The 25,595-nt window shown below is 39.3% G+C and overlaps 1 protein-coding gene across 1 annotated transcript in view; it reads left to right on the forward strand.

Annotated features, from left to right (window-relative positions):
* Positions 1–25,595, forward strand: part of ANKFN1 (ankyrin repeat and fibronectin type III domain containing 1) — a 155,155-nt gene that overhangs the window by 102,381 nt on the left and 27,179 nt on the right. Inside the window, exons 12-15 of the mRNA XM_068531301.1 lie at positions 7,428–7,643; positions 16,520–16,686; positions 19,332–19,482; positions 21,040–21,208. Coding sequence (XP_068387402.1) covers positions 7,428–7,643; positions 16,520–16,686; positions 19,332–19,482; positions 21,040–21,208 — 703 coding nt within the window. The remainder of the gene's footprint in view (positions 1–7,427; positions 7,644–16,519; positions 16,687–19,331; positions 19,483–21,039; positions 21,209–25,595) is intronic.

The raw sequence follows: 25,595 nt of genomic DNA on the forward strand, positions 1-25,595 counted from the left end.
TAATTATTGTCTTTCTATTATAATAAATTCTGAAAGGTAACCCTTAAACCTCCTGTCCTCTATACTCCATTGCATAGGCGGTACTTTGCCTTTTGTCCTCAGTAAGATTTTAAAAAAACGTGCTCTCCACTTCAACACACTCTTGATTACAGAATCTTCTCCTTCAGCTCAAGAAGTTCTTGGAGCTGGGCCACGATGACTGTGCTGAATTCAAAGAGCCTCTTCCTTTCATCACTGACCCGCTTGAGCTGGATCAAGCCACTGTACCTCAAAAACACCTCTTTCTTTAGGATAAACTTCATTCCCAGTAGGCTCCTGGGTCCCTGAGTAAAGTTCTTTCCCAGGAGTCCTTAATGGACCCTCCCATTAGCCCACCATACAGCCCAGACGTGCTTAGATCACAGACTGAACAACTTTAGAATTTCAAACGGGGCTCTTTATTTTATGTTTATTAGAGGCTTCCTAGAACACCTTCATCTGATATCAGTAACATGAGAAGGGTTAGGCTGTCACAAGCCATTGCAGTTAAACACTGAGGGGCTAGAGGGAGGCCATGATGGTCAGTGTGCCCTACTCAACTATTACTTCCATTGCAACAGCTCTTGGATTTGGCCCCCCAGGGTACTGACCCCCATCGCTTTTCATATTGCATCAGCCCCCTTCTGAGGTCATTTTCCTCCTTGTCTAGCTTAGATTACTTAGCCCATCATAATCACTCCCTTGAAAATCCTGTAAATTTCTGGCTACTCTCTCCCTCCATATTATCTATTTGGAAAAAAATCCAAGCCTGGATGAATCCAACATGTCTACACTAGAGTAGTTGCACACTGCTACAGAAAAAACATCACTGAAAAGGGGGGGTGAGGTATGATTGGTTTTATGTTAAATTCATGACTACAATTCTCACATGTAAGGTTACCTTGTGATCCCATTCCATTTCTCCACTAAATTCACTTTCCCAAATTACAAGGCAACTATTTAAAACCTTCTCCATTCTACCACATCCCTTCCCCTTCCCCACATTCTCCATCCCCACATCAGGGGACACTTTACTGTATAACTCATTAAGAAAATAAATGGGAAATAATTCTTTTTCCACTGCCAAATTGAAAAGCCTCCTTGCACTGATGCTACTTTCTCTTCCTCCCCCTCCCCCCCATTCCAACAGATAAAGCCTCACTCCTCCTACCAAAGGCTCATTCCCTCACATGTGCTCTGGATCTCAGTTCTTCACTCCCTCCTTCAGCTACCAATCTCTCTTCTCTTCTTTAGAACCAAACTTCTTGAAAGAGTGGTCAACATTCTCCTTTTCCATTTACTTCCTCACTTCCCATTTAGTTCTAAGCTCTTTCCCTGACTTTTGCTACCACCATGCCTACCAAACTGCTCTCTCAGGCCACCAATAATCAGAGGCAGATGATGCTCATAAAGCTTGAGCTTCGGGGCCCCTCACTTGCATGATCCCCTGTGAGTGTGAGAGTCGTGGAGTGCTTAGGGAGGGGAAGCTGGGTTACAATCTTTGTGATAAACTGCCTAAAGAAACCCAGGAGGGAAAGGGGATCAGAAATTCCAAATACTCCAGTATTTGGGGAGATTTTCTTTCTCAGTCTAAATACTCACTTTTATTTTTTTTAAAATTCACTTTTATACCTAACTTTCGTATTTGTAATTTTGTATTCTTTATCTTAAAGAGGACCCCAAAATTGTGTGGTACAGGCCCCTACAAAACCTGGATCCATCCCTGCCAATGACTTCAGTTTCACTATATCCAATTGACACTTTTAAATCCTCTTTGCAACTGACATCTCAGCAGCATGTGATACACTTGGTCCTTCTCTTCTTTTTTAAACTGCCACATCCCTTGGCTTCCATGACTCCACACTTTCCAGATTTTTCCAACTTCCTGGCCTGTCTTTCTTTCTCAGTCTCCTCTGCTAGCTTAAATGCTGTTTCCTCTGCTTGGAATCCTCTTCTACTTCTTTGTCTCACTAATCCCTACTTATCCTTCAGATCTCAGCTTCATTTTTTTTTTTTTTTAAAGAAATTCACGTTCTTTTTTATTTATTTATTTATTTATGACTGTGTTGAGTCTTCGTTTCTGTGTGAGGGCTTTCTCTAGTTGCGGCAAGTGGGGACCACGCTTCATCGCGGTGCGCGGGCCTCTCACCATCGCGGCCTCTCTTGTTGCGGAGCACAGGCTCCAGACGCGCAGGCTCAGTAATTGTGGCTCACGGGCCCAGCTGCTCCGTGGCATGTGGGATCTTCCCAGACCAGGGCTCGAACCCCTGTCCCCTGCATTGGCAGGCAGATTCTCAACCACTGCGCCACCAGGGAAGCCCTCAGCTTCATTTTTATACTTCCTCAGGGAGCCTTTCTCTGATCTCCCAATTAAGTGAATCACTCACATAGCACCTTGCATTCTTCATTCAGAATGGTGATCGTAATACCATTAGTTAATTATTTGTATCATTATCTGGTCACTGACCAACTTGCACTGTGAGTCCCTGAGCCCAGGGAATGTATCTGCCTTGGTTACCACTATATCCCCCATGTGTGGCAACGTGGAAGATCACCCATAAGTACTGGCTGGATAAATAAATGTATTTATCAGTCCAACCCCTGTACCCCTAAGATCACACTTGAGGGTACTCTATCTAACCAAAGGGAAAAGGGATCACAGAAATGTACCTCATGCCATAGTTACCACCTGGAGAGCTCTCCAGCCCTGCACAGTGACCAGTGCCCCCTAGTACTTAATAGTTACCCCTTTCAGTGCCCATCAAAGGTCAGAGCACCACCTGCTTAAACAATAGGAGTCACTTTCATCTTTTTTTGTAGTACCTATTGCCCAAACTCCTTGCTGACCTTTAGAATGAAAATGTCTAGAAATACTGAAGCCACTCCTTTTTTTTTTTTTTGGTGGGGGGGGGGAAGGGCGGGGGGTGACAAGGCACAGAAAAAACTTTTCAGAAGAGGAAGAAACATAAATTTGGAGAGATTTACACTTAATATTTTAGGTCTCTTTACTAATCTAACATGTCTTACAATGTTCTGAGAAAAGTTAAAAGGCATTCTTAAGTAGCTTGATTGGCATCAGCCATACATAAATCCTATTGCTTTACCTATGGTGTATCTCATTTTACTCTTCCCCCCTTTCCAGCATCACTACCACTGCTTCATTACTCCAGTTATGTCAAAAGCCTCCAAAGTCATCCTCCTGCTTCCGGTCTTAACACCCTCCAATCCGTTCTCCACACTCCTGCCAGAGTAGCCAATAAAAGATGCTGACCATGTCATTCCCTGACTCATACTCTTTCAAGAGTGGTGCAGACATTTTATCATGGCACACAAAGCCCTTCCTTGCCATCTTTCTCCCCCTCCTCTGTTTCCATGGCACCCTGACTTACCTTCATCAAGTGCATACAAAACACTGTGCATCCTGCGCCTTATTTTCCAGTTTCTGCTCTATAGGGAGGTTTTTTTAAAATTAATTTTTATTAGAGTATAGTTGCTTTACCATGTTGTGTTTGTTTCTACTGTACAGCAAAGTGAACCAGCTATACGTATACATATATCCCCTCTTTTTGGATTTCCTTCCCATTTAGGTCACCACAGAGCATTGAGTAGAGTTCCCTGAGCTATACAGTAGGTTCTCATTAGTTATCTATTTTATACATACGAAGGTTCTTTAATACATGATAATAAATAATAATCGTGAAACAACTTTCATTTATCTAACAGAGTAAGTGCCAGGCACTGTGCTAAGTAAGTGCTTTCCAAACTATATCTCATTTTATCTTCACCACACCATAATGAGAAAGTACTATTATTGATATTCATTTAACACATGATAAAACTGAGGCCTAGAAAGGGAAAATAACTTGCCCAAGCTTGCACAAATAGGAAGTAGCAGAGTCTGGATACAAACCCTGATCTATATAACTCCAAAGCCTGTATTGTTTCCAATATGTCATCATCTTATTGTGCATTCATTTTACAAAAAGCAGACAAAAATTTTAAATAGAACAAATTATATACATTATAGTTAAAAAAGAAAAGGTAAAAGTCTATTCTGTATCATTTGGAGCCTATCTAGGAGACGTGGTCTTAAATTTTATTTGGAAGAAGGTAAAGTATGAATTAATATTACCTAGGTAGGAGAGATAAGTATCTGCCAGCATTAGGATTTAAAAAAAATAATAATAAGATTAGAAAGCCTGTAAGTGGCCAAGACCCCACATTGTTTTTCCTACTCTCAGGAAAATGGCAGAGGCCCCAAGAGGCAGAAGGGCATAGTCCTCTTACACTGAGAGATACCCGAACTACTTATCCTCAAAATACAGGAATAATCTGAAACTAGATTGGGTTATATTAAACTTTCCTCCTCCACAGATTTTATTTTTTTTCTGCAAACTCTTATTTTATTTTATTTTTTATTGGAATATAGTTGATTTACAATGTTGTGGTAGTTTCAGGTGTACAGCAAAGTGACTCAGTTATACATATACATATATCCACTCTTTTTTAGATTCTTCTCCCATATAGGTCATTATAGAGTACTGAGTAGAGTTCCCTGTGCTATACAGTAGGTCCTTATTAGTTATCTATTTTATAGAGAGTAGTGTGTATGTGTCAACCCCAATCTCCCAATTTATCCCTCCTCCCCTTTCCCCCCTGGTAACCATAAGTTTGATTTCTACATCTGTGACTCTATTTCTGTTTTATAAATAAGTCCATTTGTACCATTTTTTTAGATTCCTCCTCCACAGCTTTTAGAAACGAGTGTTAGTGAGCTAAAGCCAGGTAACAGTTCATGAATACTATGTCTTTTTCATTTTTCAAGGGGGGGAAAAGGTTTCCCCAAAATTTTACTCTTCTTTTCCATGCCTTCATATCTCTATGCCAGACTTCCTTCAACTTCCCATGTCACCCCAAACTGAATAAAAGTCTCTAAGTATTGTGCATCTGTCTAGGGTTTATTGACAGACCTGTGATTTGTTGTGGTTATAACCTAGAGGCATTCCTGTGAGCCATCAGATGGCTTTTATTTACCTTTACCTTGTAGAATCCTCAGGGTTCCCAGATCTCCTAATCTTGATTGCATAGCATGACAGGTATTAACATGGTGTGTTTTTCCTTTAGGCACTAAAGAACCCCAAATTTGCCCCCTTAGAACGTGGTTGCAACTTATTTTCACAAAGATATTCTTCTTTTAAATTGGGCTCTTCCCAGAGCTAGCTATCCAACCCAATTTGCTATCAATAAAGAATTTCAGGAAGACTTTTAGTGCTTCTTGTTTAGAGCATTAGTCAACATATCCAAAGCTAACAGTGAATCACTGATAATAACTCTGCCTAAATGAAACGACCGTCTCATTCAATGTCCACTCACCCACTTTGATCCAAAGCAAATCAAATTTTCCAGTGTCCTAATGATGTTACTTCAGTCAACAAAAATTTCTTGAGCTATTACTATGTACCAGGCACTGTGCAAGGAACCCAGAGAAACAGAGATGAAAAAACCATGATTTCATGACATGTACATCAATACACAGGAAAGTCAGAGTCATGCTAAGATACAAGTTGGTACACGAAGCAGTAGGGGACAAAAAAGGAGATGATAAATTCTACCAATGAGAGGTGAGAAAGTCCTCCCAGAGAAGGTGAAACCTGGGCTGAGTGCTGAAAATGAGTAAGTATAAACCAGGGTGGAATTCCAGTTGGAGCACTAAAGAAAGCCCATACCCTGCCTACTTGTATCAAGCTTGAAAGTTTACAAAGCACTTTCTCATACATTGCTTGACTTAATCCACCAATCATTCTATAAGGTAAGGATTAGCATAAGGGATGTCTGAGCTGTAAGGACTCTTAATTTTAGATGATGAAACTCAAGGCCAGAAAGAGTAAGTCATTTTTCAGAAGTCTAAGTGTTAATGAACAGCAGCCAACCCTGAAACTCAACACCAGGATAACTAAAGGCTTAACAGCAGTAATGTGCTGGAGCCAACTTGTACTCACTTAGGAGAGCCAACAGTTAAGTATTCAGAGATTTTCAAAGCCTGTTGTTACAACCTTTGGTAGCTTGAAATAGGCTACTGTGGAAGTATTTACACCACAGAAATTGGCATATTATATATCAAGCCTTTTTTTTTTTTTTTTTTGATGGCCAGTTTACCAGCATGCCATTGCTGATTGGCCAGTACTACTTTGCAGCAAACTGCTTTATATAAGACTGTAGTACTACACAGGGCTGGATTAAAAGCCTTACCCAATTACTTCTCTATGATTTAGAAGTTAATTGTTAGAAAGGGATAATCTGACTGAGTAGTTAGGCCATTTTTAAAAACAGTAATCCTGCCAAATGAATTTCTATAACATGTCAATAATTATTTATGAAATTTCTTATTTATGTGTTCTGTCCTTGCAAATTAAGAAAAAAAAAAAAGACATAGTCCCTACCTATGAGGAACATTCCACTGTTTTTGTAAATGTGAATACTGATCAGCTGGCTCATTCATTTTTAGGTCATCCTTATCACTTTCACAAATTCCAGTTCTATTTTTGCACTCCTGCTAACAGGCTATCTTGTCAGCATTTACGTGAGCTCACAAAAATAACAGCCAGGAGCTCTGAGATGATTAATTATTTTAAAAAGCTATAGATATTCAAAGTAAAAGGGTGTTTTATCCTATTCACCCAGTGCTCTAAGTTAGAAATCTTCAAACCTTGCATATTTGTAAAACTGCTTATTTTAATAACATCTACCTGGGCCCCTTCACATTTAATGTGGCATCCTTCTCTTCTTACCTTTCTAAAAGTATTGTCTACCTTGTTGACCTAGCTCACAAACAATTTTAACAAAATTTTAAATAAACAGAACTCTCTGAAATGCAGATAAGTCAAAACAGGCCAATCTCCCAATTAAAGTATCTTGAAGGGAATGTGCAGTCATTTGGGGACCTGTACAATGTGCTACATTGTCAATTCACTTCTTCATTTTAAACAACCCCGCTTCATCCCAGCTTACTGTAGATCTCTTGAAAACTCCACAAGTAGCATACCTGAAATATCAGGCATTTTTCTTTAAAACATCTGGGATTCTCTTCAAGTGCTGGTAACTGAGGTTTATGTGCTGGTGTGTCTACGTGGGTAAGAGATATTTACAGGTATTAAATTTGCTTAAAAAAAACATAATTTTTGTGCCTCTTGCTATAATCTTTGCAGGCTTACGGTGAAGACATTTTCTTTGAGCTTCTGTTAAGTACACTTGTATGATGCGACATATTCTATTATAGGTTTAAGTCTGCTCAACAACAACCACCAAAAAACAGCTTCTCAGAAACATCAGATAATTATTGTGTCTTTTGTTGCAGTTATGTTGCTTTGTTTGCACATCGTCTAAGCTACCGGAAATCTGTTTGTTTCTAGAATTTACTTGGGACACACAATTTGGGAAGAGTTTACTATGAACCCATTAAAGACCGGCATGGAAACATCCTCATAGTCACCATCAGAGAGGTGGAGATGCTCTATTCATTTTTTAATGGCAAATGGATACAGATCTCAAAGCTGCAAAGCCAGAGGAAGTCTCTCTCAACACCTGAGGAGCCAACAGCCTTAGACATTTTACTGATAACCATCCAGGTATGTAGTCTTTTCAATTTTCCTAATAAAAGTTCCACACACACTTATTGAGGCTCTAGTGAAATATATCAAGAGCCATTTACATATGCAGTAATGGAATGAAGAGGTCCAGAGACATGTCATTGTTTGTATTCCACACATAGGAAAGACTGAAAAGCATCAATCAGCTCGTCACTTCTACAAACCCCTTCCAAGGCCCTAAAAACTTCACATTCATAATTTTGTATTCTTTTCCTTAAGAAAAGCACAAAAAATTGTATCAGCTTAAGGCCCGACCAAACTTGGATTTGCCCCTAGACACACAGCTAGAAAATGGCAGAGCTGAAAGCTGAACTCGGATCTTCTGATTGGAAGCAGGCTTCTTTCTGCTATATTATATCACATTTGGAGGCAGGAGTTACGATTTTAATGAGTGAGGGATGGGAGATGAAATAAAAGATGAGTCACCTGAGAACTAAGTAGCCACCAAAATTCAAAAATCAGGCAGCTGAGATCCAGTCTCTTAACCTGGATGGCAGAGCTAGGATACAAACCTATATCTTGTGCTCCTGAGTCTAGCACTCTCTCCACGCCACCACACCGCATCACATGTTCTTATGTAAACATGGGCTTCAAGCTGTTTCTCTTTTCCTTCTTTTAAACCCAGTGATGGGCATGAGTTCCGTAGAGCTCTCCAGTTAGGTGGCAAAGCTAGGAGAAACAACTACCTTGAGGCCTACACAACCAATGAAATATATCGACAAGACAGCCAATCTGGAGTAATGGGGAAGAAAGGGCTCAATCTCAGACAAACAAGCCAAACCCAAGTCTTGGCCCAGTAACCCCTCAGATCACCCTAAACAGCTAAGTAACCAGCCTGCTGACTTACTTTCATTCTCCACTGAGGGGCGGCTAGTACAATAATCTCACCTTTGTATTACTTGCTCTGGCCCAGACCAGGATAAAGTCCAGTGTAGCAAAGGTAAGCCAATTGGTCAAAGCCAATACCTCTGGATTTGATTTCATGGAATTTGGGTTCATATGAAATTTATAGAGGGTGAGGGTGGGTGGGTGTGTGTGTGTGTGCGCGTGTGTGTAGGTGGGAGCATGGAACACAGACACATTCGTGGTTCCCCTCTTCACCTTTTATAAGTAAGTGCTAAAAGAAACATTTACAAAATCATAATAAATTGAGCTTTTACAGGGTGACTAATACACTAATCCCCTATAGGGATAAATTGGAGTCTGGGCTACCTTTGCTCCTAGAAACACAGCACAGGCCCCAGCATGATATAATACCTGGTTTCTCCTAGACTTATTACATTAAAAATGTGTTACAGGTGCAGAAAAATTCCAATCTGGCAAAAAGTTGTTAGAGAAGGAGACCAAAAATAGAGGCAAGATCAGGTTTCCACACAGATCCCAGTGGAAAATTTACCCCCGCTGACTGGCACATTCCTGCTTGATGTCATTCCCACCCACCTCCTACTCTCCTTTTTTTTCCTTCTACTTTTTCTCTCTCCCCTCCTTCCCATACTGGTCTTACACTGGAGAGGAAATGGGGGAATAAAACTACTAGGGCGGTATTCAATTACTCCTAGACTTAACATTTAATTATGTCAGGAGGTAGCCCCACCAATTCAACATAGAGATAGGTCTTGGTGGTTGACCAAAGCAGGCTGGGTAATACCCACAATTCCAGGCCACAAACCACTCTTTTTTCTCAGGGTCATAAGAGTGATGACCACCAGGCCTTCCGATTGGAAGCCTGAGCTTCTTTCTGCTACATCACACCACATTCTGAGGCACCACTTTGGAATCAGGCTGACTGGGTATGATTCCTGACTCCACCTTTTCTGGTTATGTGACTAGAACAAGTTACTTAATTTCTTACCTCCTGTATTTCCTTCTCTGCAAAACAACCTACTTCACTGGGTTCTAATGAAGATTAAATGAGTTAAATACATAAAGCATTAGAAGAGTAGCACAAAGTGAGTGCTCAATAAATGTTAGTTATTTTTATTATTTCTCTATTCAGAAAAATCCAACCAATGCTAGGCTCTCCCTCAGGGCACACTCAATCCATCTCCTCCTCATCCCTACTCTCTCAGGAGACCCTAGGTACTGGTTCAGTCATTTCACTACTTCTTCTACCTTTTCATAAGAACTAAGGAAAAATTGTATAAAGACTATACGATCCACAATGGAGTTTTCAAAACAGATAAGGGCTTTAACAAAATCTGGGCCCATAACTAATGTACTAATCCTTTAGGGCCCCAGGGAACCTCCAGGGTCTAACCCGCTCAAATTCCTGACCCTCTCAAGTCCCAGACCTTCATAACAGGCCTCTCTCATATATCTGGAAGGGAGAGAGAAATCCTTCCCACACTTGCCTGGGAAGGAAAAGAGAGTTATTACAGACAAGTTAGAATCCCCCTGAGCAAACTAACTGGCAATGAGAGTACAGTTGACCCTTGAACAAACAACATGGGGGTTAGGGGTGCTGACACCACCCCCCCAGTAGTAAATCCACATATAACTTTTGACCCCCCCCAAAATTATAATGTGAAAAAGAAATTCATATTTATTTAGAGGTATAACAATTCATGCATTGATAATAAAGAAGCAGCAGTATGACTGCTTTATGGTAGCCTAGTGTAATTGATACAATTGCTTCACGGTAGCCTAGCCTATATACACTTATGAACGGTCATAAAATTTTTACGGCATACAGTATTATAGTCACATTCATAATACAGTATTGGAAACATTGTTACTTTTTTTAAAAAACCACTTACCTGTGATGACAGGCTGATAGGCAGTTTCTCCAATTACAAGAGACAGGCATACTGTATGGTAATGTAATTCTTTGAAAGAAAAGTTATAAAACAGTAAGAAAACTAAAACATTATTAATTTTACATTAACTATTACTCACCTTTTGCCTATGTAAGGATAGGTTATCCACTTCAATACAAGTCTAGCACAATACAAGTGTGCACAATGTTCCACACATATATTTTTGTATATTTACTGAAATCCATGTATAAGTGCACTCACACAGTACAAACCCATGTTGTTCAAGGGTCGACTGTGTTTCCAACAGAAAGGCCCCTCTCAGGTGCTGAGTTTCTCTGACCACAATCTTCAGGGGTCACTTCAATAACTGGAAACCTCCAGGTTTCCAAGTTTTCTCTGAAGATTAATCTCTCACATTTGTACTACACTTTCAAGTTTATAACACTTTGTCACATCTATATCATTTGATCCTCATGAAAACCCAGTGAGGTTGAGTGGGAAATCTGTGTCCAAGTCATAAATGAAACTATGGATTTCAGGGAAGTAACTCACCAAGGTCATATCAGCCAAAAAAGCAGCCTGTGGGACTAAGACACAAGTCTTCTGACTCCTAGCCTGGTGCCCTTCCCATTCTGCCATGCTGCTTTACACACCTTCCCCGTCCTTTTCTCTAGATCCTTTTTAAAAGTGTGATCCTAGAGAAGCTGTGGTGACGCTTGCCCTCCATCTCCCTCCCATCCCTGCTTTCCTTCTCTTGATCTCCTTAGGCATTTCTTGTCACCTACAAGGACCCAGCATCTTCTTCTTACACCTGAGGTGCCCAGAACCTACTATCTCTTCTGCCCTTTTCTGCTTTTTTCCTGCACATTCCTGCTCTCTCTACCTCCAAGGAACCCCTAACATGGGGATCAAAAACTACTGGTATCAGGAAGATTAATGGAAATGAGTCAACTGGGCTGGATATAAGAAACAACTGGGGTCACACAAAAACTTGTTCACCAATGTTCATGGCAGAAGTATTCACAGTAGCCAAAGAGTGGAAACAACCTACATATCCAATAACTGATGAATGGATGAACGAAAGTGATGTATTCATATAATGGAATATTATTCAGCCATAAATGAAGTACTGATCCATGCTAATATGGATGAAAACATTATGCTAAGTGAAAAAAGCCAGACACAAAACGCTACACAATTAAATATTCAGTACAGGCAAAGCCATAGAGACAGAAAGTAGATGAGTGGTTCCAGAGGCAGGAAGAGGAGGGACTGGGGAATGACAGCTAACGAATGGGAGTTTTCTTTTTGAAATGTTGAAAATAATCTGGAATTAGATAGTGGTGATAGTTGCACAACCTTGTAACTATAGTAAAAACCACTGAATTTCACACTTTAAAAGAGTAAATTTTATGGTATGTGAGTTATATCTCAATATAAAAAAAGTGGAAGTAACAAAGACTATAGTAATCTGAAGAGCCCTTGTCTCATCTAAAGAACAGCCCTATTCAGCCTCAGCTAATTGCAATGGAAGAAAGTGGTCCCAATGTTGAAATATTTTTCAATTTTTAAAGAGAAGTTGAAAGTCCAGAGTTTTGGATAAAATCTCTTTATTTTTAAAAGTTAGAAAATAATTCAGAAAATTTACATTCTTGGCAGCCTATATAATCTTGGGCCACAGGCCACCATTTTATGACCTCTGCTAACCCTGGACAATTCAGCTTCCATACCCTATCCAACAAAACAAAAGCCCTGTAGTTATTGGAAAAGCAACTACATATTGTTCCTCTAACAAGCTCTTAGGATATCTGATCAATGAAGAGAAGAAGGGTATAGCCTCCTGGTCACTGCACCAACACAACATATTCTCTCCCAAAGGTTCAGCCCCAGACCCCCACTACCTCTGGGCCTCTCACTTCATAGTTAATAAACATTTTTTCAGCACCAGCTAGGTGCCAGGAACTCTTCTAGGTGCTATAAGAAAAACAAATGAATAACTCAAGGTGCTTTCTTTCAAGTTCAGTCAAGGGAGGGAGACAGACTTGTACACAAATCAAGGTAATACAAGGCAGAATTAAGCCAGAACCTGCTAGCAGCACAAACAGTGTACTATGAAAACACAGACAAAGCAAGTATTAATTCTACCTGGAAATATCAGGGAAGGCGTTGTAGAAGAGGTGACATTTGGCTGAGCCATGAAGGGTAAGTTAAGTTTACCAGGTGGAGAAAAAAAGAAAAAGAGAGAGAAAGACAGGGAGGAGGGAGAAGAAAGGATGGGGGGAGGGAAGAAGAAAGGAAGAGAGGAAAGAAGGGAGGAAGGAAGGAATTAATTAAATAGAGAATTAAATTAAATAGAGGGCATGGTACAAAAAATTGGGAGGCAGGAAGGAATTAATTAAATAGAGAATTAAATTAAATAGAGGGCATGGTACAAAAAATTAAGGTAAAAGCTGGAAAAGTAGATCCCCCCCTCCCTTGGGTCCACAGTGGACCTTACACAACCTTTATCATACTGGGTTAAGAAAAACTTGCTCACGTGTCTCTCTCACAAACTGAAATATGAGTTCCATGAAAAGAAGGATCATGTCCTATTCATCTTGATGTCACTGACATCCTAGCATAATGCCTGATACACAGTAGGTGCTCGATAAAAGTTGGTAGAATGAGTGAATTCATGAACCAACAAAGAATCAAAGAAGAGAGATTAGGCTATGTATGAGGAAGGAAAAAGCAATCCATTTTGGCTGGAGATAAGAGACACAAGAGGACTGTAGTGGAAGTAGAGACTAGAAATGCAGGTTAGAGGTCAAATCAGGCAATATATAAACCCACAGGCATTTGATTTGGCTTAGGAGGCCTTTCTAATGTACCTCAGATTATGTGAATAGGACAGCTTCTTTCTCTTCCCATGCATTTCTCAGGCTCCAAAAACATTCTGACTAATGAAGGGTAAATGACTATGTAAAGGCAGGAAAACACATAGTAGATGCTCAGTAATAGTCTTTAAAAAAATTGAATGAAAGAGTGAATGACTCCATCCCAGAATGGTGTTGTTTTTTACATAACCACAGTATGTTCCTAACTCACATTCTATTTGTGGTCAGTTCTGACCCCCACATGTTTTTTCTTATACTCATACCCACTCTATATTTGTACTCTTGGGTTTGGGTCTTTACAAGCACATTTTCTTATTACGTTTCAACCCTAATTATGATAGGCTCATTTTTCCAATGCATAAGGTCATTCAGAGCTTTATTACTATTTTCCAGAAAATCAAAACCACACCAAATTTGGGACCCACAAATTTGATACACACATTCTTCATTTCTTTGTCTGGAACATCAATAAACATGATGAACCGACCGGCTCTCAGGACCAGTCTCTACTGGGCCATCACTCAATATGTCCTACTATTGCCATACTATCCCCATCATCCACAAATCTTCAACCCTGATATTCAGCTTATTAAAGTCATGTGGTCAAGATTCTATTAATACTTTTCCCAGATTATCTAGTGAAACAGATTATACTGGAGACAACTCCCTGGTCTATGGATCTTGTTCTTTTGCTATTAGAAATTAAAGTTGTCTGTATGATTTGCCCATCACAAAACCATGTTGACTCCTATTTAGTGTCTCAGGGTTTCCTAGGTGACTGCAAATTGATTGACTGATGGTTTGTTCTCATTTTTCCCAAAGATCTATAAGTTGGTGGTCTTTAATTACTAGCGTCATTCTGTGTTTCTCCCCTTCCTGTTTCAAAGATAGGCATATTTGCCCTTTTCCAGTCTTTAGGGACTTTTCCAGTTCTCCATCACTTCTCAAAAATAATGACCTGTGGGTTTGTGGCCACATCTGCTTGTACACCAAGCACCCCTAGGGTGCATATCGTCAAATTCTGCTGATTAAATACTTGCATTTTTCCTTCTCTCATTAACTGTTTCTCTCTCTTTGATTACCTGTTCATTTCTCAAAATTTCACCTTGACTGAACTTCCTCTAGTCAACTAATTATCTGCGATCTGTTCTGAAGAGACAAGATGAAAAAATTCAGCCTTATCAACCTCCTTATATTAATAAGAATTCCTTCCTTCTTAATCGTGAAGTCAAATTTTTCTCGTCTATTTCTTTGCCAAATATCTTAAAAGTTATTTAGTCTTTGCTTTTCTATACATGCTAGTTATGTCTTCCTTCCAGTTGTGACCATTCTTATTTTGTCCCTCTTCTGCTATTCTCATACATTCTGTTTTAGGGACAAGGCCTGATTTCCACACGTTGCAAACCTATTACATACAGAAACAGTACTGGGCACTAAGAAGAAAAAGCAATTTAAAAAAAAAAAAAAAAAGCCCTGCCATTAATTTCATAGTCTAGTTCAAGAAAAGAACATAAAAGAAGAAAAACATGAGTTAAGTACTCCTTCCTCTGTATGCCTACATTGTCTCTATTATAAACTGGTTTCGGTATATTGTGATCATTCCTTTACTCATCTGTCTTTCTTGACCTCTTCAAAAGCAGGGATCATATAAGGTTCACCTGAAACCCCAATGTCTCCTATAGTACCTGGAACTCAATATGTTTGATAAGGATGGGACAAAGGAGACAATACACAATAGCATATGTTAGATGTTACAGATGGTTAATTCTACAGAGGAGGGGTCATTTCTTCAGAGTATACTGTCAAGGAAGACCTCATACCTTTCTGTTCCATACTGAGTTCTATGTAAGTTTAAACTTTTTTTTTCCTCTTCTCTTTTGCCTTCCCTACATTTAGTGGTAGAGTTGATTCCCTCTTTTTTACCCCCTTTGAAAACTAGGCTAAACTCTGGCCTATAGAAATCCTTCCCCTATAATCAGTTTCCTGAGTCATCACTCCTACTCTGTTTCACCCCTACACTGCCCAAATGTATAAAAAGTCTTACCTACTGATATATGGGAGAGGGAGTGTCTGTATTACCAAGTATTTATTACCTGAGTTCCTGCAGTCGTATAGAGAAGCAAAAGTCACAACCTTAATAGTTCACTAGAAAACTGACCACATAGAAAAAAAACTCAACTCAAACATCCCTCTGTGCTTAACTAGGTTGGCACTTCCTATTGCACCAACTTCATTCAGTCTCCGCTGCCTATGGAATACTGTGATGTGACAATACAATGCAAATGCAGTGCAAATCTATTACAAGGTAAATTTTTAAATCTTGTAAAAGATACAGAATTTTGTGAAGCTGATGAAGGTGACATGGAGACTAATCAAATCACATGCAAAGTTACTGAAAATTGAGAATCTAGCAATGGTAGGCCAGTTAACAACTGAAGACCACACAATGAACAAGGATTTTATACGAGAATGACCTGAATATCAAATTTTTTTAATACAAGGGAAAAAAATATACGGAGCCTTCAAATACTCTTGCAAAAATTATCCTCTTCATGATCACATTGTGAAAGTCAAACATCAGGAACAGCATTTCAGCTATCATACAATTTAGTCTAAAATGTTAACCCAAGAATCAATACTTGATTCTCTCTTCATTCTCAGAATTAGTGATTATCACTCGAATGTTAATAAGATAAATAAATCTATTGCTATTGCTTGTTTCACTTTTCAAGATAACAAATCAATCAAATCCTTTTTTTTTCTACTTACTATAAAATTTTGATCCTTTTCCTGACACCAATTATCCTGAAATAATGAGGTTTCCTATACTGCTTTGTCAGTTTTTACACTTGCAATTTGTTTTCCCCCAGCTAAACAATAAACCCTCCAAGGACAGAAATTATGAATTCTATTTTTCTTTAGTATCTGCCTCCACCACCACCAGACCATTCCCAATCACAAGCCACACACCTATTCGTGGAACAGAAATCTGAGGAAAGTAAGCATGCAGAATATATTAATGGCTGAGTACCTGACTTGGAGGCTAATTCTCCTGAAGGTAAGACTGGCTGTACCACCAACACATTCTCAACATTCATGGTGGTATCCAAGGTTTCTCACTAATTACTTAGCTACAGCTCCTTTAATTCATGACATGGTGTACCTAAGAAATGAAAAGAGATTGCCTTTTAATGTGTTTTTTGTTTTGTTTTTCCTCCTACAGGATATTCTCTCCTATCACAAAAGGAGTCATCAGCGACTCTCTCCTGGATTATATCTGGGTTACCTAAAGCTATGTAGCTCTGTGGATCAAATCAAAGTTCTTGTTACCCAAAAGTTGCCTAACATTCTCTGCCATGTGAAGATCCGTGAGAACAATAACGTTTCCAAGTAAGTTGTGAGGAGTTTAGATTTTCCTCATGATGAAACAATGGCTAAGTGATGGGTTTGACGTGCCAGAAGGAAACTGAAATGTTACTTCTGAGTGAAGTTTCTATGATGAGAGGTCCTCAGGGGCCAGCACACTGGGGCAGAGGCATAGCTCAGTTTTAACATTAGGATAAGGACGGCTTGTAGTATTGATTGGTGGAAGGAGTGGGTCCATTTAAAGGGGACACTATCCTTTCACTTTCCTCTATGCAACCACTGACATTCAGGTTAATGAATAGCTGTCCTTTTCTTTCAGCACTGCTATTTCCAATATCTTTTCTCCACAACCTAAAAAGTCACATTTAAAAAAAATCACTTGTGTAAATGGGTTCTAGTAGAGTAACTGGTCTCTCCTTAACCTTAAAGGATCCTCCCTACCCTCATTCCCCCCACCCCAACCCCCTGGCCAAAGGACTTGGTATGTTTCCTACACTCTTTATGGTTCTCTAGGGAAGAAAAGAAGTAACAAGGCCTGACCTTCTGGAAATTGCTCTATGATTTGGCATTATGGTGAATTACCGTTAACTTTGGAAAAGTTGCCCAATCTTGGTAATCTGACTCAGCTTTACCACTAGCCCTCTAGTACACCTCTGAAAGTCTACTAAAATGAACTGAACTGTGTTCAACACAAAAAGAAAAGGAAAAGAAAGAACAGATAAGAAAAGAAAAAGAACTTGAAAAAGAGTTTGTCAAGCTTCAGTGTACAATTTAGATCCTCAGGCTCTAGCTGCACCTACAGATTTGCTTAACCAAAGGAGACTCTGATTTGGTCATTTAAAATTTGGTCCCTAAAGTGAGAAGAACTTTTTAACTAGAGCATCTCACAATGTTTATTAAATACTACTTGGTGACAATGAAGGAGATGATGATGATGATGGTCTCTTCAGAGAACTCACTAGCTGCCATACTCTCTTCTTTCACTTACCAACTACACCTAGACTTAAGTCTGCCATCTGGTGGCCACTTCTACAATCAGCATTAGTTATCTCAGTCCTTCCCAAGAGGCTCATTTGTGGGTTGATTTTGCAATGGTTACTTTCATCCATTTTCTAGATTTGTGTCTTAAAGGTTTAGACTCTATCTTTTAGTGGTTGTACCAACTAATTTCCATTTGCCAAGGATCCAAGTTTCATTTTTACAAAAGACTCCAGTAGCCTTCCCTCTGCCAGTTCCATCTCCCTCATCCTTAAAGACTAAACTGATTAGTGGTAGATGTTTCATGGTATTCTTCCTGGTAATTTATTTTCTAATTTGATTACAGATAATATTTTAGCAATGTGGTCCTTTAGATTTTGTGCATACTTGTGCTAGTCAGAACCCCTCATTTAGTTCAGTTATCAGTGACGGAAGAAAAGATATAGTTCCCAAGCAGGTTCTCAAATATTTCAATTATTTGTGAGGCCAACAGTATGCCCAGATTGAAGCAGGATTTAATTTTCTTTTTTTTTTTTTTTTCCTCTTATTGAGACAAAGGGTAGATTTTTCCATAGTCTTTTCCAGTGTGGGAATTGAAATGAAACTGATATCATGAAAACAGAAACTTTTCTAAGAGGGTAGCTGGTTAAAAGAGAGTGTATTCTGATGAAAAGCTCATGTCACAATGAATTTCATTTTCTGGCTCATCGCTTGGAGCCCCAGTGAGTATAACCCATCAGGGAGAGCCCTCAGATGATTTTCACGAGGGTGGGAACATATGTTAGCACCTCCTGTCTTTCCATCCCAAAACAGGAGGGCTTTCCTTTCCTCTCTAGCCTGCTCCTGAGAGCATATTGCTGCTCCCTGCAGAGTTAGAAAATGTGCCAACTGAATGTGTTTAGAGATTTGTGCTAAAATACCTGTGGAAACAATGTTGCCCAAGAGGCATTTACCTTGATCTTTTCAAGATCCTTTTGAAGAGCAGCTTTTGGGGGACAAACCAGACGTGCTTTCCTCCCACCACCATTCTTTTCCCTTCCCTTCTGCAGGACATTTGGAAAAGTTCACTAGGTAGGACTGTAGAGCATGCAGAATAAAGACACAGATGACTGGTTTGAAAGGAGGATGGAAGCAGTGGTGTGTGTCCCCTGGTTCCTTTTATTGGAATTGTCTGCTATTCCTGTTTGTGATTCTCCTCAAGCTTTTGGAAGGGGAAGGAAACCAAAATAGTACCCACGATCACAACAGGCCAGGGTTGAAACGTGCCATGTGGTTTCTTGCCTGAGTTGGACCAGAGTCCTGTGGTTACCCAACTGCTGAATTAACCAGCAGATGCCCCTGTGGTAAAATGTAGGGTCTTAGAACTTACAGGGGATCTTCAGGAAAAGAAAAATGAAGACAGGAAATTATTACAAAATATTTCAAAGCTCCAATCTCAAAAACTGATTCATTACAAATCAGACCTGCTGTTCTAAGGTGTATGTGGTTTGATAGGTGAAATAAGCTTTCGTTAGAAAGAGTTCATTTTAAACTCCATTTCGGTGGCAAAAAAGTTCAAATTTCAAGAATTGCATCAAGTTTTAACCACCAAAAATTGGTTATTCAGGTTCTGGACATATGCAGTAAAAATGTTCTGAGCTGTGTTCTGAACTTTTGTTATATTTCTAATTTTAACTTGCCTCAACATACAGAGAGGAATGGGAACTGGTCCAAAAGCTTTCTGGCTCTGAGTCTATGGAAAGTGTGGATCATACTTCTGACTGCCCCATGCAATTGTTCTTCTACGAGCTCCAGATGGCAGTGAAAGCTCTCCTTAAGCAGATCAATATACCTCTACACCAGGTACTAGTCTTTACCATTTTTATCTTCTTTTTATGGCTCATGGAAACAGCATTATAGGGTAAAACTCAAGAGGTAAAAAAATATATGTATACGTATTTTGTTCATTTATTTACATACCACTTTGCACATACATGCACATTTTCAATTTGATGCCTATAAGTGGACACAGACTGCATTTCTGTACCTTTTCTCTAGCTCCCCCATGTTGACGTCTTCCAAAGTTCCCAGAGCCCACTTCACTGTGGTTTGGTCAAACAAGGAAAGATAATTGGCTAACCCACCTTGAAAGACATCAAGTCTCAGCTTCAGGATAGCATGAAGCAAGGGGAATAAATAAATAAACAAATAAGTAAATAAATAAGTGTATGGTTAGATTTGCAAATAATTTACTTAAAAACAGAAGACTATCGGTAGTCTAAGTCTAGAGCAGTGGCCAAGGTTATGCCATGCTATCTTTCCACAAACAGAAAATTTGCTGTCAAAATCACTTGTCTTGTCTAAATCAAGATGTGCAAATCTTACCTCCACTAATAAGCAACTTCAAAAAACAAAAAACCCTGTAGGCACAGAAGAGAAGAGTAAAAGTTTATTAGGTTCTGTCTAGTAAGCTAACATCATGTAGCATTAGGTTAGATTCTTTTTTTTTTTTTTGACCTACATTCACCATCTCTCCCCACTCAACACACACACACACTACTATTCCTATACACACAGAAAATAAACCAAGTTTAGCCTGCAAACAGGAAGACTGCAACAGGAGTGACTGGCTCTCTTTAAATAACAGAAAGACAACTATGAATTGGCTTCTGACCCATGGAAGCAAGAGTCTATCAGAGAGTGTTCTTCCATTGGGGTACTGCTCTGATTACAAGTCAATATTGCAAGCCTAGTCCAAAACAGCCAACACTGATGAAGAATAAATTGCACAAGATGCTATAAAGACACTAGAGGAGCCACTGGATTATTCTGGGGGTGGCCATGTACTCAGGAGGGGGAAAAAAAATACCAGCTCAACTTGCAACAGTAGATACCATTAAAGGGTTTCTTGGGCTTAGAAAGTTTGAAGCAGCTCATATTTCACTGGTGACTCTTGGGCTACGTATACATGTTGGGAGAAGGCTGCCTAACTGCCTAAGAGTACATACTTTTTTTTTTTTTTTTTTGGATACTTGTAAAATTTTCTCAGTCCTTGGCCAGAAACTACATTTTCCCCCCTTAACCAACTTAAATTGAAACTAGTGGATTTTTAATTCAATCCATTTTTGTTGCTTCATGTAATTATATTCATCATTTTGAAAAGCCCACAGAATGCAATCATTTTCTGCTTTTATGAGAAGCATAAATGTTGTTTTCAGAGTTTATGTGGAACATTACTGCCTTAAATCTTGATTTTATATAGCATTATTAAATGGACTGAACCCTAATATTTATGTTGTATAAAAATTCCAAGCTTGAAGTTGTGTAATTTTGTTAGATGTTTTATGCCAGTTTGGTGTTGTTTATGTAAGTGCCATGTTGTAACTCTCCTATTTTTCCTCCGCGCGTGTCCCTCTGCAGGCAAGGAACTTCCGCCTCTACACACAGGAGGTGTTGGAAATGGGTCACAATGTGTCCTTTCTTCTCCTGCTCCCTGCCTCAGACGACGTCTGTACAGCCCCAGGACAGAATAATCCTTACACCCCACACTCAGGGTTTCTTAACCTCCCTCTTCAGATGTTTGAACTTGGTATAGTAGCTTGTTTCACCTAGAAATATTAACCCAGCCTCCTTATAATAAAATCACAAAGTTATATCTGTTCCCCCTTGTCCCAGTGGAGGGTCAATAAATCACATGACGGCTTTGGCAACAACCCTTCCTAGAACTGTGTACAAGTCTGAGAGAAAGCAAAGCTCCAAAACTATGTGCCTGAGCAATAATTATTGAAACCTAGCTAAGGCCCAATGGAGAGGAGGGACTTCTAAACAGAAAGTTCAGTTATCAGGCTGCAGTTCTTGCCTCCCCTTTGCTTTCCTAAAACATAAATACAAGAACTAATGTTTTCATGAAAAGCACTGCCCCTTCTCTTTCTTCCTCCCTTTTCTTCTTTTTTTGTTTTCTTTCCTTTTCTTTTCTTTCCTTCTTTCTTTCTTTCTTCTCTCTTCCCCCCTTCCCACCCCCTCTTTCCTCCAAATGGGAAAAAAAATACTGAAATTAAAATGTAAAGTATGTATCACTTTAAAGGGGAAAAAAGTCTATAAGTAGTGCTAATTTATTAAATAGACTCAATTTCTAGCAGACCATTTGAGAAGTTGACAGGGTCTCCCAGGATGCAATACTGTGATTATAATGTGGGATTCTGAATGGTGGAAGATCTTGTCCTAACTTTCAAAAATGAATAGCCTGGGCCCCAGGTTCTCTATTTTTGCAGAGACCCCTGCTGCCCACTGAAAATGTGAATAGGGAAGCTTTGTCTCTTCCCCACGCTTCATTTTGTAACAGGCCAATAAGAGGCAACTAACAAGAGTTCCATCAGTTCAAATGGATTGCAGGATTTGTGGGAGTGGGAGTGACTGGGTGGGTGGAATGGAGGCAGACTCTCTTTGGACTGCTCCCAGCCACCAGATTTAGAAACAGACAAGGCAACTGCCTGATGTCTCATTCTGAGACCTGGGCATCTGAATCTGAATTTATCTCTTGAGGATAAATGGATAAAGTCTCCCAGTTTCCCTTGCTCCAAGCAGTTTACATGCCCAAAAGCTGATGAACAGCAATTGCTATTTCCAGAGGAGGGAGAGTTATAAAGAGAAGGCTGAATCAGACTTGCAGACTGGGACTTGAGAGTACTGGGTCCTCTATTGTGTGGCGCTGGCAATCATTTAACCTTCTTGTACCTCTTCTGTGCCAAATCATTAATAATATTGGCCATACCAATCCCAAAATGCCTGAATGTGAATGTGACCATTTAATGAGTTCCCCATCCAATGAACATTTTTAGTCTATGATATAACTGAACTGGTATTACAAAACATAGTTTGAGTCAGGGTATTTCAATTCAAGTCGCTACATGCACATTAGGTACCTACTGTGGAGATTAAGAGATGAGTTAAGACAAAGGCTCTGCCCTCAAGGGGCTTTTTAGTACAGTGGTAGGAGTAAAATAAGAACATGAGTTAATTTTTAAATGATGTATAATGTGCCAAAATCTTACGCGTTAAGTGATATTGAAAAAAGAAATGAAAGCACATTTTCTCAAAGAAGGTATCAAAAAGCTATATTGGAGAGGGGATATTTGATATGGGTGTTAAAGAATGGACAGGATGCTAATAAACATGGATAATGAAAGCTTTTTTTGTCAGAGGGAGCAGAATGAGCACAGACGTAAGAATAGAAGAACTCAGAAAGAATCAGAAGAAGAACAAGTGGTCCAGTTTGGCTAGATATGAGAAATGAACTGAGGAAGTAGTAGACATAAAGCTGTATGGACAAGCTGTAGCCATACTGGGCAGTACTGTTAAGAGTCAGGCTGAGGAATCTGTTTAAGATGGATTGAAAGCAGGGTTGGGAAGATAGTTCAGAGGTTATTATAATATTCCAGTGTTAAGATAGACACAAAACAAAAAAAGGAAACAAACACAGATGTAAGAAACACTGGAAGTAATCGACAAGACTGGACAACTGTTTGAATGAGAAAAGGCAAAGTTTAGAGACTTCTAGAATACCCCCATGGTTTTTAGTTTCAAAGACTGTGAGGATATTGCTGCCATTAACCAGACATACATAAGGAAATCAGAGAAGAAAATGCTTTGGGGAAGAATATGATACTTTTAGCTCTGAATATCTTGAGTCTGTAGGTGCTAATTCAACATCCAAGTAGACATATACAACTGGCAGTAAAAATGCAGGAGACAAAGTTGGGTACCAAACACAGAAATTTGGCCAATGTCTACCGACAACAGCTGAAGCCATGAAAGTGAATGATTTCCCAGGGATAGATAAATGAGAGAGAAAAGAACTAAAGAAAATACTTCATTGGAGAGCCAACTGGGAGTCCACTCTGTGTGAAATGGTCATTACTGTTCCATGATTACAGGCAAAATACATGAGATTCATTTCCCCATGGCTCAGTGGGGAATGGGAATGATCAGTGATTTAGTATCAGTCATAATAGTGACTTGACTTGACTCTCAAGACCCTGGAGGACCAAGCCCTGCAAGTATCGTATCCTCTCTATCTTGCTTTCTGGGAGGCTCACACACTATTCTTGGGCAACCACACTTTATCCTACTGCTGTTACTCTCTATTCTACAATTTCCTCTCTTCACTCATTTGTTCACTAATTCATCAATAAATATTTAAGTAACCTACTATGTGCCAGGCACCATTCCAGGTATTGAAGTATCAGCAATGAACAAACTCCTCATGGAGCTAGTAACAGTCCAGTGGGGGAAACAAATGGTAAACTAATCAACAAACATTAATATTGTAAATGTCAGACAGTAGTGAGAGCTATGAAGAAAAATAAATCAGGGTAAAGGACTGGAGTGCAGTGACAGGAACTACAACTTTGAATAGGACGACCTGGGAAGGCCTCTCTGAAGAAGATACATTTGAGCAAAGATGCAAAATTTCCATGCAATGAAAACAGCAAGTGCAAAGGCCTTACAGTAGGAGTGTCCCTGGCTAAGAGATCAGTGTAGGTGGAATGTAGTAAGCAAGAGCAACAAAGATAGGAAACGATATCAGAAGATCAGCAGTGGCCAGATCATGCACGGCTTCATAGATCATGATAAGGACTTTGGATTTTACTTTAAGTGTGTTGGAAATACAATGGAGATTTTTGAGTAGTCGAGTAACATATTAAAAGCTCTTCAGAATCTGGTAGTCCTCCCCACAAAAAAATAAAAAGCTTAACTTTGTTTAACCCAACATTTTCCAAATTCATTTGACAACAACTAGAACCATTTTGGGCACGGCACCTATTAAAAACCCACAGAAAACATACTTCAGGACATGATGCCCTAGAACAGTGCTTCTCAAATTTTAATGTACATAAGAAACACCTAGAGAGCTTGTTAAAATCGATTCTTGGAGTCCCACTCCAGAAATGCTGAGTCAGTAGGGGCTGGAGAACTTGCATTTCCAACAAGCTTTCAGCTGATACTGAAGCTGCCAATCCGTGGACCACACTTGAAGCAGTACTGCCTAGAACACAGAGAAAAAGACGTTTTAGGAACTTAGAAAACTAGGGTTGTGGTTAGCAAAGGAATAGAATCCAACAGTGTCTATCTCTTTGAACCGTCTTACCTCTTCTTAATACTAAAAGCAGTATAAGACCATCAGGTACTGTCCTTCCCCTATGAAAACCAGGCTATAGATCAAAGCCTGGATCTCAACAGTTCCTGACTTTAAGATGGTATTTTTTCCTAGAGTAAAACATAACTTCTTACCCTACTGGTTCTCCATTGTTACCATATCATTGGTGACCCAGCTGATTAATGAAGGCCATGTAAGTTTCCAGAAAAGACCACTTGATTGGGCTTGTTTCCACTGGCATACACAATCCTATTAGTCTTTTCTAGGGATCAGGAGGAAATATTGCCAGTATCAGGAAATTAATATACTCTAGTACTATGCTTATTGTACTTTAGCACCACCAGCAACAATTTTTTAAATACTACTGGGCCTTAGTAAGAACCATGATAAACTCTTATTTCCAAGCAATCAGAGCTTCCAAAGAGGCAGATTATCAGTTACTTCCTCCATCAGACATCAGCCTGCAGGCACTTAATAATACCGACTACAGGAACTCCTAAGAGCTTGCTACAGTGGGCCTAGGCCCCTCGAAGAAAGACCTAAGCAATTTTTGCTTGTTTTTGTATAGGTAGGGACTTCTATATTCCATAAACAGGTCCATAGTAAAAGGTCAATAGATACACTAAGCATTCCTGAGAAAGAGAATGTTGTTGAAAATTCAATCAGAACTCAGAAAATTGTAATAACAACAGAAGAGTTCTAAGAAAACTTGAAAAGTGCAAATTATGGGAATATGCACCCTATAACAGAATAAAGTGTTATACTATATTTCAGTCTGACTTGTATAAGTCATCCCTTATAATACGAAAAGATCTGAGAT

This window comes from Eschrichtius robustus, chromosome 20 (assembly GCF_028021215.1).
Source record: "Eschrichtius robustus isolate mEscRob2 chromosome 20, mEscRob2.pri, whole genome shotgun sequence".
In the NCBI taxonomy this organism is placed as follows: Eukaryota; Metazoa; Chordata; class Mammalia; order Artiodactyla; family Eschrichtiidae; genus Eschrichtius; species Eschrichtius robustus.